The 20691-nt window shown below is 45.1% G+C and overlaps 1 protein-coding gene across 3 annotated transcripts in view; it reads right to left on the bottom strand.

The window, feature by feature from the left end:
- LOC126412753 (uncharacterized) overlaps positions 1–20691 on the bottom strand; it is a 1141364-nt gene that overhangs the window by 61190 nt on the left and 1059483 nt on the right. For all 3 annotated transcript variants that reach the window (XM_050082500.1, XM_050082498.1, XM_050082499.1), the window contains exon 6: positions 20153–20260. In XM_050082500.1, the coding sequence (XP_049938457.1) occupies positions 20153–20260 (108 nt within the window). The remainder of the gene's footprint in view (positions 1–20152; positions 20261–20691) is intronic.

Consider the following 20691-nt stretch of genomic DNA (forward strand, 5'->3'; position numbering starts at 1 on the left):
GTTATACATTGAGATGATAAAAGTCAAGGGATAGCGATATGCACATATACACAGTTGCACACGATACATAAATTTTCGTCAACATCACGTTATTTTGTTAGTTATCATCTACGACACTCTCTTACAAGTCAATCGCAGTTAACATTGGCAGATTTAGTAACGTAATTAAGGTTGGTACACATTCAACATCAACAGAACGTGAGGAGCCGTCGCTTTCAGATAGACTGACCGATAAAAAGACTCGCAACACCAAGAAGCAGTTGAACGACATAAACGGAAGTTAGTAGGCGTGTTTTTATATCTGAAAGTTTGCCTATTCAAATTTCGCACTAGTCGCGTAAGACTGGCACTAGTAACAATTATCAGGATGCTAATCACGTTTGCTTTAAACACAGGTTGTAACGGTCGTAAGCGTTAGTTACTTTTGAGATTGGTCGTGGTGAGATGATCTTAGTCAACAGTGCCATTAAAGTGACAAAGACACCATTATCATCACCTCACTAAGTTTGAACGAGGTCGAGTAATAGGACTACGAGAAGTTGGGTGTTCCTTCTGCGATATTACAGGAAGACTCGGCACGAATGTAGCAACTGCATATGATTGTTGGCCGCGATGGTCACGAGGAAGTACGGTCGCAAGGAGACCGTGCTCCGGACGGTCACGTGGAACTACCGAGAAGGACGACCATCGTATTAGAGGTATGGCGCTGCCGCATCACACTACTTCTGCAGCAGCAATTTGAGCAGCAGTGACACAACTAACTGTTACAAATTGTTTACTTCAAGGACAGCTCCAAAACAGAGGCCCGGTGCTTGCATTCCACAGTTCCCAAACCACCGCCAGAGGAGTCAATCGAGAGTTCGTTGGAGGGCAGGGTGGAGATCTGTTGTGTTTTGTGATGAACGCTGGTTCTGCCTCGTTGGCAGTGTGACCGGCCGCGGTGGCCTAGCGGTTCTAGGTGCTTCAGTCCGGAACCACGAGGCTGCTACGGTCGCAGGTTCGAATCCTGCCTCGGGCATGAATGTGTGTGATATCCTTAGGTTAGTTAGGTTTAAGGAGTTGTAAATCTAGGGGACTGATGACCTCAGATGTTAAGTCACATAGTGCTTAGAGCCATTGGAACCTTTTTTTCTAGTGAAGGCTGTGTGTTTGTTAGAAGGAAGCCAGTTGAAGATCTGCATCGATACTCCCTGGGTCCTAAACACACTGGATGCACACATGGCGTTAAGATCTGAGGTGCGAATTCGTATGACAGGAGGAGCACTCTCGTGGTCATCCCACGCAACCTGAGAGCCAATTCGTTCGTCAGTCTGGTGATTCGACATCTTGTGTTGCAATTCATGAACAGCACTCCATGGATGTTTTACAACAGGATACTGCTCGCCATCCTACCACTGATGTAACCCGACATAATCTACGGAGTGTCGACATTTTGTCTTGGACTGCTAGATCACAGGACCTGTCTCCGATCGAGCGTATATGAAGACAAATTTATTCCTAAAATTTCATTACTCTACATTAATTACTTCTTGGTGTTGTGCTTTTTTCTGTCAGTGTAGTTGAGAGTTTCTTCAAACTAGACGACACGTCAACACATCACGTCGCTTAGCACTGTAACGAACGGTGAACGTTTGATTATTGGACACCATTCGTAGTGTAAAATATGGGAGCATAACGGATGTTTTTGACAAAGTTTGGATGATAAATTGTCCACAGTCCACGTATAAATATGCTTACACTTCAGTTTTCAGGAAGCGATACATGGAATGCTTTGTTTTATTCATTGCACTTTTGTTTTCTTCATATGTCCCAAATAAAGTTAAAGACAAGTGCATTTTATGCTTGATGGAGGCAGCTGTTTCACCACTGAAGGGTATTCAGTGAAAACTGTCTCATCCATTTTTCATCTAATTTATCCACAATGTAGGGATCCTTGTATTCAGGCATTGTGTAACCTGTTTTAGTTTTCACCTCCGGATGTTTGGTACTTTTTTTGTGAAACAAGACTCACAGAACAATTATTCACGGTTATTAAACCTTCGCAAAGTGTCACGAGAATAAAGCAAGCGATAAACTATAGAATAAGAAGACACAGAAGCACAGAATCCATTACTGTATCAGAAGTGACAACCACGAGAATAGATTAAATTCCGATGATAGTAGATCTCGTCCTCAGTTAGTGTCATTTCATCTGCATCACCGATCCCGACGGAATGACGGCCTCGCTAGTCAGAGGTTAACTCTACTTGCGAACCGTGATGGGCTGCTCGCTACGTGTTTGAAGACTTCAGCTACGAGATTGCAACCTGCCAGCTGTAACAATATTATGAATACCACACGTTAAACTGCGGTTGGACTTCATAGTTCCATGCCGCCATTACAGACGGGTCACAGCTCTGACAGAAGAAGTGGACATACTGGGCCTTCCACTGGTGAAGGGTCACACCGACTGCCATCTTTTGCTTCTGTGTGGGCGCCCGAAAAAATGGTTCAGATGGCTCTAAGCACTATGGGACATAACATCTGAGATCATCAGTCCGCTAGACTTAGAGCTACTTAAACCTAACTAACCTAAGTACATCACACACGTCCATGTCCGACGCAGGATTCGAACCTGCGACCGTAGCAGCAGCGCGGTTCCAGACTGAAGCGCTCGGCCAGTGGCCGCCTGAGTATTGCCTCCCAGACAGTACGTTTACCGCCATTTTGACTTACGGTGTTTCTGCAGTAGCAGTCTTGTGCTTCTTCCTTGGAAATATCCGTACGATGCCGTGGGTGCAGGTCTAAGCGCGCGTCCATCTTCCGGAGAGGATGTTGTGGTACTCCACATAGGCGCATCCGCGGACCGCCTCGCCGATCCGCACTACCTCACTCCGCTCTGACACCTGTCAGGCATTGTGCCTCACATGCCACAAGCTATGTGATCTGCTGGAGTGCTTTGTGCAGCATTCCTCAGCGAGCAGCCCGGCCCGTTTCTTTTGAGCCGGAAAAGATAACATTCATTGTAGGAACCACTTCAAAAAGGGTTGTTACCGATACCATTGTCTGACTGACGCCTTCGGACGTAGCATTAAAACTCTCATCAGCCCTCAGAGCTCGGCTTCTGACACTTGTAACGACACCGCCTCGTGTCCAGCCTCAATACAGAGTGGTCTCCTGACACAAGGGATGTCTGTTCCTAGCGCATCGAGTTTGTGTTACTAGCGCTTTTGATTTAATGCCTGTGAGTTCACAGAAATTATTTACGTTCTTTATGTAGTACATGTAGCTTTCTTCATGTCTGGAATCTCATAACCTATATTACAGAAAATTTGGAAATTTGTTGTCTTGTTCAGGTATTCAACAGTGAACGTTCTGAAACCACACCGATCCCATTGTTTTTTTTTCCCTCCCCAAACGTAAGTGCCATGTGATCAAACGTATGGTACTGTATAATTTTTATGTTGAAAATGCATACTTATATCAATACGAGAAATTAATTTAAGTACTTCAGAATTAAATTCCCCAGATATTCTTACTGGCTGGGCCGTACATATAGAACTTCAGCTTGCTGACACATTTTGCTGCCGTATCTGAAATAATTATGCCACAACACAAGCTTTAGGATTTGCGGGAATTCATTAATTTTATTTATTGACAATTTGGTAGATTATTTGAAACTGTAATTTTACTCCGACATTAGTGTGGGGTAAGAGGAAATGTGAAGAGGTCTTTCGGTCATCCCTCCTCCCCTAGTAGAGAAATACTCACGTCAGATGACTACAGTTTCCATTAATTGTATAGTTTGAAGCTAGATATTGTAATACCATGTATTCCATTAATAGAATCAAACTGTAGATATCAAAAGACTGTGTAAACTTTATTCTTTTTCTTCTTTGCTGTGTTTTTCTGTCGAGAGCGAAAAAAATTGAAAACACCAAGATTCGAGGTTTGAACAATACTCACGTAGATATTAATGACAGCACACAACGTCACAAACATCCTGGATCTCACTTCTTAGTGATTTTCTCCTTCATTCTAACAACCGTTTTGTTCAAATTTAATAACGAAGTTCACTTAATTGACTTACTATTAAAACTGTTGTGTAAAGTCATTACCAAAATCAGGCTGTGCCAATTAATTTTATGTTGGGTTGGTTAAAATAATGTGAAAATACCTCCAACGAGAACGGCAAGAATTAATCAGCTGGTTAATGTGAATGATGAATAAAGGAATAATTGTGATCTTTCCCCAATTAATAGTATTCGCGTGCAATATATCACACTTCTATATGCCCATGTTGTTAAATGTAGCCCACATGTAGTTTTCTTTCCCTCTCACATGCCGTTACAATAATCTGGGAAGGAGAGAAATATACAACCCTCTAGTTTCAGTTCACTGACAGCATTCAATGTGCGGACATTTTCGGAAGAATGTAGTAATATGAAATGAGGAAACTGCAGTCGTTGTTGCTACGAGTGAACCACCATTACTGGTGCTTCTGGTAGCCGAGTGCAGTTTATACCGGGCTCGCAGCGATGTTAGGAATAAAAAGAACGTGGCCGTTGATACACAGGAGATTGCAGTACACTTGCATATTGCATTAGCTGTGCGAAATTTTCCATTAGGCACGATGAAGTGACGGGCTAACACCGCTGGAGCTTATAGCACATGCAGATCATCACACCCGGTAAATACAGTTTCCGTCAGCTAATGTAATGATCTGTTACCTAATTCCGACACATGCAAGACTTGTGTTATGGACTGATACGCCCTGAAAATAAAGTTAATGTACTTCATAACTGATGGTGCAGAGAATTATTGTTGAAAACCTTATTTTATTTATTCATTTTCGTGAATCTAGTAATAGGATTGTAGCTGCTGTAAGCAGAAGATATGCTTTGAAACGAGACTCATTCGACTGGAATAGCTCAGACAGTTGAGAACAAAACTTTATTATCGAATTTTCTGCAAAGTTCTTAGTTTTGCGGAGCCTACCTAAGTGATGGTATCTTTCACCATGCTATTAGTTGAAGATTCTCGATTGTTTAAGGACAATTTCGGACGCAATGGATAATCTTTGTTTTCGCGACTGGTTTCGGTATACTCTCATTCCAGTATCAAGTGGAAATGCGCCGTATTACTTCGAACAGTCAAACGTTTACCCTGCTCTCGAGAGAATAACCTTGCCAGATATTAGTAAATTAGTGACAAAATACGAAGTTTATTCGACTGAAAAGCGAATCTGTACCAAAGAAAAAGGAAAGAAGATTAGCGTTTAACCATCCGTCGCTAAAGATGTCATTAGAAATTTGAGCCCCAGGGTGGAGAGAGTAAGACTGTGAAGGGTAAACACATCTATGACCTTTAAAACAAATAAAAACACCTTTAGAACTCTCTACCGTACGTTGGCTACTCGAAAGCTGTGTTAAAACCTTATCAGAATAATAATAGGACCTGAAAAAGTCTTTATTAGCTACCTCTCACCAACATTGTAGGTGCCATATGCATCCTCATTACGAGAATCAAAACTCTCCAAGCCGGCAACAGCAGGAGCACTACTACCAGCTCTTACAAAAGTAGATATAAGCCAAACGGGCGGCGCGGGATTAGCCGAGCGGTCTAGGGCGCCGAAGTAATGGACTGAGCGGCTGATCCCAGCGGAGGTTCGAGTCCTCCCTCGGGCATGGGTGTATGTGTTTGTCCTTAGGATAATTTCGGTTAAGTTGTGTGTAAGCTTAGGAACTGATGACCTTAGCAGTTAAGTCGCATAAGATTTCACACACATTTGAACATTTGAAACCAAACGGTATGAAGAACGAAAGCATCGTTATTGACAATACTAAAATTAAATATGCAGATCATGAATCATCTAAGATAGACGTGGAAGTTCAGTTTATTCTTCGCGACATCCCACACCAGTGCCGCTCTTTGTTTCAATGTTCAAAATACTCTTGAACACAGTAGAGCGATATACGCACGTCGGCGACGTCCGTAGCACGGCATGGACCAGTGGCTCAGTTCAATGCAGCTGCCTTTGCAACAGCACGAGCCAGACGGACAACGCGCTGAAACTAAATGTAGAAACAAAGAGTGACACTGGAGTGGATGTCGCAAAAAATAAACTGAAAGCAGCTGCTTCTGCGTCTATCCTCGATGATCCATGTGTATTTGTAGTCTGTAATGGTTAACGGTTACCGTTGTAAGAGCTGATACTAACGCACGGCAGCAGCTGCAGCAGCTGTTGGGTTAGAGAGCTTTGATTCTCGTGACGTGATGGCTTACAGCACTTATCATTGGTGAGATAGCTAATAAAGATTTTGGAAAGTGTTATTGCTATTCTGATCAGGTCTTCAAGGGCAGAGGGCACTGAAAGTGATTCCATTGGGTTTATGGCCATCGATGTCGTCAAAATTTAACTGTAGTTTGTGACTGTACGGTTTGTTGTCATCAATAAAGGTGACCTCGAAGCCGTGATTTAAAAAACACATTCTAATGAGAGAACCCCGCCATTCACATTAAGCGATTTAGGGAAACAGTGGAAAAGTAGAACCTTGATGACCTGACGCTAATTTGAGCCTCCATCATCCCGAATCTAGTGTCTTATACTGTGACACCTCTTTCGTTAGTACATTCCGAAGCCCGTAACTAAAACAAAGATACATACTGTAGCGGAGGTGGTTTACCATCCACAGTTACAGTCTGTTGCCGTTGTGCCCACTTCGAAATTAAGAAACCCGGATCATATCGTGCTGACGTCTCGGAACAGAAACTGAATATCTTAATATCTTAGTAGCAGGCAGAAAGCTTTCACTGTCTCGGAGTGCAGATCACTTTCCTTACTGGTGTTGCACTTGTGAATATCTCCATTAATTTGAATCTGAAATATTTGTCGCAAGCAGATTTTATCTGTGAGTAGATCTACATTAGGGTTGTGGCTGCTATTATAAATTGCTTAAACAGATGCCGCAATTTATATGTGTGTGAACCCTGCCTATGAATACAATTATTTTCTGCACAGCAATCATTTGATTCTCCCAAGGGAGAAGTGAACTCACAATTGAGCACCACAAGACGTCATTGTCTGAAAATATTCAAAATATTTCAAATGACTGATTTTGATGTCCCAATTTTTAAGATACAAGTTGTTGAACCTAATATTTCAGGAATAAACATATTTATCTAATTAGAAACCTATTTTTTGTCTGTAGGCTGCATTAAATCGAGATGAGGCAGTTCTGCCGGTACAAAACTCGATGAGATGGGTTTAAAGGTTAAAACTAGCTCTTTTTTGCAAGACTAGGTAAAAATTAAACAAAAATATATTTTACTGTCTGCCCTGTAGATTTTACTTTGCTCAATAAATATTCTTGTATCATTTGGAATAGGGGCTGGCTTAGACTCCTGATTAAAATGAAATGGCACTTAACTGACACAGAGGAAGAACAAAAATGAGCCCTTATCGAGCCCAGCTGAACGATCAATACGATTTCCCCCCATGTAGATGATGCAGCGTCCGTATTTCTAATATTCCAGCATCGAAGGAGAAATACTACAAATAACAACAACCGATGATGTTTATAATGGTCACAGTTGGAAGAATGAGCGGCTTTTTCGTTGCAATGGTGATCTCAATGGCGACAAATATATCAGGATGAGGACTGCCACTGGCAAGATTGCTGTATCCTCAAGTATCCAATTACAGGTGCACACGTCAGAAAAAGCAGGAGACAAACCATGACGACACAAGGCGGGAACACAGCCTGCGGACGGGACTTAAACCCATGCCAGAGCCCAGCACAGGGCTGGCCGAACGGTGTACCAGACACAACAAGACCAAGTCAATAGCAACTCATGTAACAACGGAGTGCAATGAATTTTCGCCTTAACGCTGTCAACAGGTTATCTACTAGCCACAATCGAAATCGACACCAGAGAGGAAAACCAAAACCAAATGGCTCTGAGCACTATGGGACTCAACTGTGAGGTCATAAGTCCACTAGAACTTAGAACTACTTAAACCTAACTAACCTAAGGACAACACACACATCCATGCCCGAGGCAGGATTCGAACCTGCGACCGTAGCGGTCGCGCGGTTCCAGACTGTAGCGCCAGAACCGAAAACCAAAACCAAAGCGAAGTCGTCGATGAGTAGACAGTAGTATGGTAAAGGTAGTAATGAATGCTACCAGACGAAGTACACGACTGACTTCGTGGTGTTTTCTTTGGGGGGGCGGGGGGGGGGGGGGGGAGAGGTTGAAATACAGTTTCACCACTGGCTCACAGTCTTACAGTCTTGGTGGATAGTAAAACTGTTCCATTCGATAATAACGTCACTGAAGTGCACATTGAAGGTGTGGCGGAAGGACTTGCAGTCCCGTACCACCCTCCGACGGTGGAAGTTGAGGAGGCAGACAAATATTAACGAACTACGTTACGTGTCAACAGTGGTGGTTGACGGTGGTTGATACCCATCACGTGATCGAGTCAACACTAACGCTTCATTAGTGGCCGTAGTAGTGCTATTGTTACCCATGGTCAGAATGGGAGTCCTCAATAACGGTGAGAGGAGCAGAGTTTCGGTGCCAGGGATTTGTAAGCCAGCGACTGTGTCACGTATGGGTCCTACTTTGGCATAGAGATGCCTTGCTTTCTCTCGCATGGACGTCTTCAGAGTGGCCATGTCCGTTTCCTTGTGGATGGTAGCTACCCTCGTGATGGGAGGGGCATGCAGACTCCATCGAAACTGCAGGCGCTGGAGGGTCTGCATCTGGGAGGCACTAATCGTAGCCCACACAGTGGAGTAATAGGTGAGCGAAGGGTGGACAACCGTCCAATGCCACTGGACTTGGGTGTCGAGGATCAGTACCCCTGCTGGTGAACATTGGGTACGCCACTTTTATCTGCTTGAGTCCATTTTGGGTTACATATTTTGAATGACTATGGAAGAGCAGTTTTTTATCCATCTGGACACCTAGGTATATGGTATCAGGGCATCATGGGACCTGGGCGCCAGCAATAGTGATGGTATGGCGGAGGATGGAGCGCCATTTAGTGAAGGAGCTTTGGCGGCATTGACGGCAATATTTTTGGAAAGACACCAGGTCACTGTCGCGTCCACCTGCCTCTGGAGGCGAGCGATGAGCGGGTCTGTGTTGCGGCCAGTGATATAGAGCTCCGTATCATCGGTGTATTGCGCCAAGTGGCAGTGTGGGAGGACTGGAATGTCATTAACATAAATGTTAAAAGGGATGAGAGCCAGCACAGAGCCCTGAAGGGAACCCATCGATATGTGACGTATAGCTGGAGAGTCGACATTGCTGAATAACCAAGAAAGTCCTATCATGAAGGAATTTATCCACGATCTTCACGTACATGTCGCGGATGGTGGTCTCTGTCAGCATTTATACACAAGATTGTCCTACCAGATCTTGTCATATGTGTTTTGCAGGTCCAGGGAAATCGCTGGCGTTGGCGTGGTGGAGTTAAAGCTCTTGCTGACAAGTTCTGTGATCCTGAGGGTTTGGAGTTCGGCCGACAGGTGGGAAGCGAATTCAAACTGCTCTGGACGGATTGTCCCAGACGCCGCCAGACGTTGGGAAATGTGGTGCAGGATCAATGATTCTGGAACCTTGACCATGGTACTCAGAACGCTAATAGGCCTGTTGTAAGTAGGGATTGTAGGATCATTCAAGGGCTTGGGGATGGCAATCATTTTACCCTGCTTCCACTGTGGGGGAAAAAGGCCATTTGTGAGACAGCGGTTCAGAATGCTGATAAATAAGACCAGCGGCTTGCGTGGGCGCTGGAGGAGGTGTTCATTTAAGGTACCATCCAAACCTAGAGCCGAATGCCCACGCTTTCACTGGAGGATCGATTGGATATCCACTAGGGAAGTAAGGTGAGGTGCAGTCAAAGGTGGCCTTTGTCTCCAAGCGGCAACGGCCGCTAGAATATCGCGTATATCTTGGAGTTCATCAGGTGTGAGGTCCTGGATGAGTAATTGGTTATAGGCCGCAAACGCATCGGCCAGAGTTTCTACCACATGGAGAGCATCATAAGTTAACCCATCCACTGAGTGGACGGGATGCTTGGTCTTCACTGCAGAGCACCGTGGGGCTCTGACAAAAGCCCATTCAGATTTATGTTGGAGGAGGAAGGTGGACATCATGCCCTCTCACTGTTCTGTTTTAAAAACAGGGAGCCGGTGGCTGAATTCACGTTGTAGATGCTTCATGCGATGCTTATCCTGAGGATCACAAAATTGCTTCCACCTCCTGCAGTTGCGGTTCTTATGGATTTTGAGTTTGCACAAGAAGGGAAGCAAGTCATCGAGTGGGGTTAAAACCCTTGGGACAATGGAAGTATAGGTCGTCATTACCTTTTGGATTTTTGTGGTGAGGTAATCAACAACACTAACCAGTCTGGCAGGCGTTGTTAAAGTGAGATGCTGCAGAGTAGTGTTGTTGACGATACTGGAAAATTTGTCCCAATTCGTAATGGTCAAGATTGAACGGATGTCTAAAGACAGAGTGTTGTTGGTAAGGTGCAGGTCGTGGTCAGAGGCCAGATCGTGGAGTGTTTCCAACGAAAACTGTACTACAATTTTCTTGAATGTGACCACATCCAGGACGTCCTGCTGGCAGCCAGAGGGGACTCATATATGGGCGGGAGTGTCGGAGCCGTAGACCGCCAGTGCCAGAGGATCTTCTAGAACAAGGAGGAATCTGTCCTTGGGATTGGCAACGCGTGAATGTCAAGCCAGATGCTTGGCACTAAGATCTGCCGCAACAATGAGTTTTTCAAATGATGTTAAGGTGATCAACTTCAGGAAGTGGTAGGTTAGAGTTCGAATACGCCGCAGCGAAAGTTATAGCACCAAGGCGAATAGAAACGGTGACTGCCGTAGCCTCTGTATGTTAGAGTGGTTGGAGAACTTCGTGATTATGGATGAGTGACTTATGCAGAAGCACTGCCGTCCCCCCACCTAGCGATGGACTCGGTCATTGCGATAGCAAACCATTTTGCGGAGACGAAATTCGTTGGCTGTTTCCAGGTGGGTTTCTGAGACAAGTAGAATGTCCACATAGTGGTCATAGAGACTGAGCGGTCGATGTGCGGGGATATTTATGCCGGCTGGTGTATTCAGGTGGCTAGACGATGGCGCACTCGCTACGCGAGTGCAGAGCTGTGGTGAGACATTCTCGTGTGATTTCATGTGATCTACGGTAGCTATCGAAGACACGATAACTGTTGCGAAGCCCCTGTATCCCTTCATGCTCGACGTCTTCCTGACGACGTTAGCATCTTTCAGAAGTATAATTGCCCTTGTACTGGAGGCAGAATGGTGCTACGTTGGTTATAGCGAACTCACGTTGATGTCTTGGCGACAAAATTCGTCTGATGTAAATCCTATAGAACTCACCTGGGTCGCTGTTCGGAACCTTCACCACATACGCAAATCAGTGCCCCATCACTAATTCGAATTAACTGTCGGATAACAGATACGAAGAATCATTGAAATTTTTCGTTCCAAACACGGACAAAGAAGCTATTAAGCAGGTGGTCATAATGTTTTGACTCATCCCTATACAACGTGTTCACAAATTCCCCTCACAAGTTAGTGGGTACATATTTTGAATAGGAACGTACTGTTTCCGTTCTACACGATTTTATTGCAGATGTTTAAACATCCAATTCTGCTTGAGGAATTGAATTAGCCGTGATGTACGAGGGTGAGTCAAATGAAAACCTTAACTATTTTTTAAAAATAATATTTATTGTACAGAAGTGGTAGAAAGCTGTATCACTTTTCAACATAATCTCCCCAAAGCTCAGTGCAAGTCCTCCAGAGCTTATAAAGTGTATAATTTCCTTTGGTAGTGCACGCAACCCCTCATGCACCGCGTGGCGTACCTCTTCATCAGAACGGAACTACTTTCCCCCCATTGCGTCTTTGGGTTGTCCAAACATATGGAAATCACTTGGTGGTAGTGAACCCAGGTTTCGTGCCCAGTAACGATTCTTGCAAGGAAGCCATCACCGTCTCGTTCAAAGGGCTGAAGAAGTTCTTCACCAGCATCAACACGTCGTTCTCTCATTTAAGTAGTAAGCTGCAGTGGCACCCATCTTGCAGACACTTTGTGAAACTGGAGCTCATCATGCACAATGTGGTGTGCTGACCCATGACTAATCTGTTAACATGCTGCAATGTCATTCAGTGTCACTCGGCAGTTTTCCTTCACAATGGCTTCAACTGCCGCAATGTTCCGTGGAGTCGCAACTCGTTGTGCCTGACCTGGACGAGGAGCATCTTCCACTGAAGTCACACCATTTGCGAACTTCCTACTCCATTCGTAGAATTGCTGCTGTGACAAACATGCATCACCGTACTGAACCTTCATTCGTCGATGAATTTCAATAGGTTTCACACCTTCACTACGCAAAAACCCAATAACAGAACGCTGTTCTTCCCTGGTGAAAGTCGCAAGTGCGGCCATCTTTATACTTATACTGCGACGGTACGTGTGCATCTGCACTATGCAGCCACCTACAGGCCACTCTGCACGCTGTTTGTAGCACGCTTACCAACATGCAGGATAACAGCGCGAAATTTCGATTTGTTATTATAAATTTAAGGTTTTCATTTGACTCACACTCGTAGTGTATTTACTAGATAACAATTCGAAAGAGAACATAACGAAACATAAATCTATCCCTGAAGCACCTTGGTTTGTATTAACACCTGAACATTACGTGTTTACATTTTTACAAAACGTAAAGGAACCCAGCGTACTGTACGTACAGAACAGTACTGACGCAATACAACAGCGGCTCCGTATGGTGACCATCAAGACAGACATTGTACCTACGAAGAACTTACTGGTACTCTCCCTGCATTCCACCTGTTGTCTCTTCAGTTACTACTGCAGGTACCAGAACTAGTGTTAGCAGATCTTCCTCTGTCGCTAGAGGAGCATTGTAATTTAAACTTTGTCTACAGCCTCACAAGAAATAGGTCATACGAGTTAAGCCCGGCGATTGCGGCGGCCACGCGGTGCGACCAACGCGGCCCTCCATCTTTCATCATACCGTCTATTGAGATGTCTCCGAAGTGCACATGGAAAGTGGAGTGGTGCATTATCGTGTTAAAACCACATTTCCTGAAGGACATTCAGTGGCACTGCTTCCAAGAACGGGTTCAATACGCTTTGTAGGAAGATTAAGGACCAGTAAGCTTGAGTGGAAGAAGGTATGACAGACCACATTACCGTTCAGAATACCTGCCCTCACGTTACTACCAAACTGGTGCTGAAATCCCTGAACATGTGTGGCTCGAAGGTTTTCGTCTGCCACAACGTGGCAGTTTCATAATTTCAGAACACAGTCCCTAGTGAACTAGCATTCATCAGTGAACAGAATTCGACGTGGAAAAAGGGGCGTGTCGATGCAGCGGGGCAAGAACCAAGTGCAGCAGACAACGCGTCGTAGAAAACTTGTAAGACTCATACGGTGTAATTGTTGCTCACACTGAACGTCCCATACGATACTGTGACTAACGCCCATTACACACGTAATTATTCGAAAACACGTTGATGGGTTCTCTTCAACGGCATGCGGCGTATCTTCCTCAAATACGGGCGTGGAACGTCGCCGTGCAGCACGACAGTCCTGCCTCCTCACGGTGGAGGTATGTGTTTCTCGGAGCCGCTGCGTAACTAGGGCAAAAGATTTTTGCGATGGCGTGATACAACCGACTAGCAGCTCTATCGTTCCCTCTAGGTTCGCCGTACGCAAGCAGCCCGTGTGTTTCTTTTGCTAAAACGTGTACCTAACCATGTTTATTGTATCGGAGATGCACACGCACTGAATACATCTGGCAGCGAGACAGATGTTAAGTGACATCACGTGACCGTCTGACCTAGTACAGGTCATCCTATCTACCCTAATGCATACGAGGACAAACAGCTCGAAGACTTTTCTCTTTGCCGCAACAAACATATGCACTGAAACCGTGCGTTTTCGGACATGGGTTCCCTTTTAAAAATACTATGTGCTCACTTCCCTCTACAAGTCTTAGAAATTTGTAACGGGTATTTCCGAACATCCTCTTCTTCTTCTTCTTCTTGGCCTTTGTCCCGTGTCTTCACGGGTTCGCCTTGCTACTTTTATGGTTTCACGACGTTGGTGGTACAGGGTGGCCGGATGCCCTTCCGGTCATCACCTCCTTCCGCCAACCACACCATACAACACACCCCCATCTGTGGATAGAATTTGTGTACCACAGCTGCCTGCGTTGAGTGTTACCCTGTGTGAAAGTGTCCGAACGTTTTCTGGGGGGATACGTGGGTACCAGCTCGGTATTAAACTACTCGGATGTGGGAAACGGCCGAAAAGCCACATCAGGGATGGCCAGCTCACCAGAATTTCGCATGCAGCGTGCCAACGTGCGCGGCTTTCCCGGAGAGTCAAATTTTATATGTATACGACGAAGGCCCATTATTGCGACCGAATTATTTTTATATACGTCGACTCGATATGATTACCAAACTGTATGTAGTCTACTCATAAAGTACATTCGCCAAGTGTCTCTTGCGCCTTGAACTCGTGTTTTGTACGTAGGCATAAACCATCCACTATATGGCGGTAACGCATACTTTAGCTGCTCATTTTAACTAGTTCGTAACAGAACGTCCGTTGCAGGTAATCCTTGTGCGGGGCATAATAGTGTCTTTGCAGTGCAAGAGAAGTATGTTCTGACTCGGTAGTAATTGTGTGTGAGTGATATTGTGAACTGTTATAGACATTTTTATTTGTGTTTGTATCGTGCACAGTCAGAATGAAAACAAACAAGGTGTTAGAGGTTGTACACCAGATTGAATAATCGTCCTCATCACGTGAAGAGCATGAAGAGCAAAGACTCACTGCAAACACTGTCATCGATTTGATCAAGAAACTTAAAGATTCACCATGACTGCAATCCTAGAGAATATAGAACTGGTGCCGTCCAAGAGCATTACTAATCCCGAAAATATATATGAGCCTTTAACTCATGATGTACTTACGAATATGTCAAGAGAGTAACTGAAGCAAAACACAAAGGCTGGTCATTGAAAGAATTATGCATTACTTCAGAAACGGCAAGGACAAGAACTATGTACCTCGTTATTAGAGATACTATGAACAACAAGGAACAAAACGTGAGAAACTCACTGTCATATGGAAGTTATTTTGGTCTACATTTCAAGAGGTAAGGACTAATTGCTTGGCTGTCAATTAAGTTCATATAAGGCGGTCTGCGTGCCCAAATCAAAAGCGCTTGGACTGGCGTATTTCAATGCAAGATCTACCTAGCTGTGGAATTTTAAGACGGTTCACAGGATTGTGAGTCGCAAAGTTACGCACTCTGTAACGTACTAACATGCTCGAGCGCAAAAAAAAAAGAGAGACCATTACGTGGTCACATTTGGTATTTAATTCACGGAGACCATTGTTCCTAATCATTCAACAGCTGAAATTCTAAATACTGACCTTTCTTGATTTAATTATGAAATTCACAGAGAGCGCACACAATCTAGCATGGGTGAACGAGACACGGTTCTCGGGGTGCAGTCAGGTCTGAAACATCACAGTCGTATACAATTCAGCGAATTATTTCCATGGAAGGCTGATTTCATTCTCCTCTACTCACTGTCTTCCGTTAACCAAGTGGTACATTTGGTCCTCTTGTGAAAAAGGAAATAATCCGAGCTCCGAACGTACACATAATGGCTTCAAAATCAGAGTAGACCAGCGTATTTTTGAACAATGGTAGGATAACTGTCTCACTCCAGTGCTGTTGTCTGGGTCTCGGTTAATTTTCACTCCATAAATAAGATCTGTTCGTAATTCCAGATAAATACGTATAGGTAACAATGATTCCTCCTTGCACAAAGTCCCTTGTTCAACCTTTGGATGTATAATGTTTTCCCCAGTGGAAAACGTTCCCTACACGTTTTTATGAGCGAGTTGTACTCGACAACACTGGTACTGAACTCCACAGTCCTAACGCTATCACCAACCATCACGCAAAGCTACATTTCCAGTTGAATGTAGTGTTTTTCATGTTCGTGACAGTATTATCTACAATACGGATAATACAAGTTGCTCAACACCCAACAGTGCAATTGCATCATTTATCCATTGCGCATACCGTCGCTTACATTTGTGTTTAAGAGATTTTTACCCCAAGACACACAAGCATGCGTCATAATATGTACCTACAGCTAAACGAAATGAATAGGTAATTATCATCATTATGTTTTACCTGTTTCCTGTCCTATCACTATTACACCACTATCTATAAGGCTCACCTACACGTATAACTTCCCCTATAGACAGCTAAGAATGGTGCAATAAGTATTGATTACACCTGACATGTCCATCGCAATTAATTTTATTTCAATATCGGTGACACACGTGACGAATGTATCTTGTCAGAACGTTACTGTTTTGTTTATACTCAAACCAGTTTCTGATTAATTCGGTTTGTAATTTTAGTACGTTATAAACGGTAAGTTATCTCTGTATTTTGAAGAACTTAAGATGGTCACAGGGACGAAAATTAATTACCTGTTGTACTAAAAAGCTTTGGTGACACGTAATTGCAATAAAAAATATAAATATATTCTTGGATCACTGGACAGAAGAAACATATTTTGTTGCGTCTATGTCGCAGGTCGTGGGCAAGATCGGATGCTATCTGGACTGCCCCGACCCGCATACATAAAGGTGTTTCACTGTTTCTCTAGACAGCACAGTTTCCAGATCTCTCACCCACTGAAAATATCTGTCCAGAGTTGGCGACAGCGTGACGTGGCATCACTCGCGAGCCACTTCCAGTGTGTGTCTCTGCAGTACAATCAAAATAGCATCGACTAACGTACCATCTTCTGCAATCCAAGCTCACCCAGTTTTATGTTCACCTGTGCTGTAGCTTGTACGGCTTCCTGATATACACTCCTGGAAATTGAAATAAGAACACCGAGAATTCATTGTCCCAGGAAGGGGAAACTTTATTGACACATTCCTGGGGTCAGATACATCACATGATCACACTGACAGAACCACAGGCACATAGACACAGGCAACAGAGCATGCACAATGTCGGCACTAGTACAGTGTATATCCACCTTTCGCAGCAATGCAGGCTGCTATTCTCCCATGGAGACGATCGTAGAGATGCTGGATGTAGTCCTGTGGAATGGCTTGCCATGCCATTTCCACCTGGCGCCTCAGTTGGACCAGCGTTCGTGCTGGACGTGAAGACCGCGTGAGACGACGCTTCATCCAGTCCCAAACATGCTCAATGGGGGACAGATCCGGAGATCTTGCTGGCCAGGGTAGTTGACTTACACCTTCTAGAGCACGCTGGGTGGCACGGGATACATGCGGACGTGCATTGTCCTGTTGGAACAGCAAGTTCCCTTGCCGGTCTAGGAATGGTAGAACGATGGGTTCGATGACGGTTTGGATGTACCGTGCACTATTCAGTGTCCCCTCGACGATCTCCAGTGGTGTACGGCCAGTGTAGGAGATCGCTCCCCACACCATGATGCCGGGTGTTGGCCCTGTGTGCCTCGGTCGTATGCAGTCCTGATTGTGGCGCTCACCTGCACGGCGCCAAACACGCATACGACCATCATTGGCACCAAGGCAGAAGCGACTCTCATCGCTGAAGACGACACGTCTCCATTCGTCCCTCCATTCACGCCTGTCGCAACACCACTGGAGGCGGGCTGCACGATGTTGGGGTGTGAGCGGAAGACCGCCTAACGGTGTGCGGGACCGTAGCCCAGCTTCATGGAGACGGTTGCGAATGGTCCTCGCCGATACCCCAGGAGCAACAGTGTCCCTAATTTGCTGGGAAGTGGCGGTGCGGTCCCCTAGGGCACTGCGTAGGATCCTACAGTCTTGGCGTGCATCCGTGCGTCGCTGCGGTCCGGTCCCAGGTCGACGGGCACGTGCACCTTCCGCCGACCACTGGCGACAACATCGATGTACTGTGGAGACCTCACGCCCCACGTGTTGAGCAATTCGGCGGTACGTCCACCCGGCCTCCCGCATGCCCACTATACGCCCTCGCTCAAAGTCCGTCAACTGCACATACGGTTCACGTCCACGCTGTCGCGGCATGCTACCAGTGTTAAAGACTGCGATGGAGCTCCGTATGCCACGGCAAACTGGCTGACACTGACGGCGGCGGTGCACAAATGCTGCGCAGTTAGCGCCATTCGACGGCCAACACCGCGGTTCCTGGTGTGTCCGCTGTGCCGTGCGTGTGATCATTGCTTGTACAGCCCTCTCGCAGTGTCCGGAGCAAGTATGGTGGGTCTGACACACCGGTGTCAATGTGTTCTTTTTTCCATTTCCAGGAGTGTACTTAGTTACGTAGACAGGGTAGTGGAAGTGGGTGAATAGCATAGCGCACGCTAATCCGGATAGCGACCCACCTTCAGGGAGACACGTTGATTATCGACTCAGCAGAAGCTTTATTGAACGTAGGTATCATGGAGTAACTTTGCCAGTCAACATAGACGCATTGTCACGCATGTGTAGATGATCGTTGCAAACATTTTGAGAACCACCTGTGACGCATCCACAGTGTTTTGTGTAATGCTGTATTATTGTTGGGCGCATATTCGTAGGAATGTTCTATCCTCCAGAATGAGATTTCCACTCTGCAGTGGAGTGTGCGCCGTTATGAATCTTCCTGGCAGATTAAAACTGTGTGCCATACCGAGACTCGAACTAGGGACCTTTGCCTTTCGCGAGCAAGTGCTCTGCCATCTGAGCTACCCAAGCACGACCGACGCCCCGTCGTCATAGCTTTTCATTTGCCAGTACCTCGTCTCCTACCTTCCAAACTTCACACAAGCACTCTTGCGAACTATGCTGAACTAGCACTCCTCGAAGAAAGGACATAGTACTTGCCGCGAAAGGCAAAGGTCCCGAGTTCGAGTCTCGGTCCAGCAAATAGTTTTAATCTGTCAGGAAGTTTCATGTTCTATCCTGTTTTTGTTCTAGGTTTATACCACGTTCACCAACTCCCCAGACACATCCAGTTTTTAAGCTATGTGTTAGTAGCAACTCAGAATACAGTGACTGACATTGAATAATAATATGTTTTCAGACTCAACGACACTAATTTAAAACGAAAATACCGGTTGCGGCCGGCATGGGACATTCTCAAATCGTGAAATACATGGACGGGCAAAAAATGGGAACACCCGCAACACGTCACGTTACCACGCTTAATATGGTTTAGGAAACTCTTTGGCATTCAGAACAGCCTCCACCCGCGCCGGAACGGATAAATAGAGATTCTGTATGGCTTTCAAGGGAATTTGTACCATTCTTCCAGCAAAATAACCGTAAGTTGAAGTACGGATAATGGAAGTGGGTAGCAATCACGCACTCTTCCCTTCAAAGTAGATCACAAACGCTAGATAAATGCGGCGACTGAGGTGTTCAGGGAAGATGCGACAATACATGCTCGTGCTGACAAAATCAGTTCTGGAGGATGAGACCAAACACCCTAACATCGGTTGGATCTGGTCAGCCAAAATGGTCATATAATCCTTGGCAGTATGCGACCTTTGAGAAGAACCATGGTGTCAATGGATAATCACTATACTGCTGCCCAAATCATCATCGCAGGCCGTTATGTTTCGCACTTGGGACGTGAACTTGATCAGAAGCTGGAAACAGTGAGAAACCAATCTCGTTCGACCAAATAAATAATACCATATATCCCCGTTGCGGATATTTGTATTACTGGTGAGTGGTTTCGCAACTGAAACATATAAGTGGAATAACTTTACTATAGTCGGCAAAATACTGAAAAAGAAAAGAGAAATTTAAAGCAAAATCTATTCGTAAATGTGACGAAATCATCGCTTCCCTGCCGATGCGGCGGCGGCTGTATCTATCTGGTGGATACTGCTATAAAATTATAATGACTGCTGACGTATTGCCGAGCAACATATCCACGTTATTGCACCTCGTGGGCCGCATTTTGAGGCAATTCGCCACATAGAATACTACTACTAAGCCTATATTTTGAAGGCATTAGCAAAGACCATCAAGCTATGAGTTCAAGGATCTGTGAAGTGGCGGCAGTGCTGAGCTTACCTTGTTCACGTGGTCCCTGAGGACGTTCGAGTAGACCATGGCCATGGCCTCGAGCGCCATGAAGGTGATGAAGCCGGTGATCCACGGCACCACCAGGCCAGCGTTCTCCTGCCACAGGCAAGCGAAAACATCATCGTTACTCTCACACTCCACTTTCACATATAGAGCGACTTTCTAAGCACGACTTTGGCTGTCTACGACCACTTCTATAAGCCACCTTACTCTAAAACATTAAAAAAGCACAATCATATTATACGTTAATAGGGTACGGGACTGCGGCGCACTGCATTAATATGTTTATGAATGCTGCAGGACTCAGGTGTCGAAATACTAAAGGGCTACATCACCTTTGTTGGCTAAATCGGGAAACTGTGCAACTGGACTCTTGCAAATTTGTCTGATACAAATGTAGAAATATAAGCCGTGGAGTCGATCTTTCGCATAAGTTGCTATGTTGTAGCCATGGTAGCGATAAATCAATAATCCCCCGACTCCCCCCATATTTAAAGAGTTGAGCTCAGTTTCAAAGTCCAAACTAC

The sequence above is a fragment of the Schistocerca serialis genome, chromosome 7, assembly GCF_023864345.2.
Source record: "Schistocerca serialis cubense isolate TAMUIC-IGC-003099 chromosome 7, iqSchSeri2.2, whole genome shotgun sequence".
Taxonomy (NCBI): domain Eukaryota; kingdom Metazoa; phylum Arthropoda; class Insecta; order Orthoptera; family Acrididae; genus Schistocerca; species Schistocerca serialis.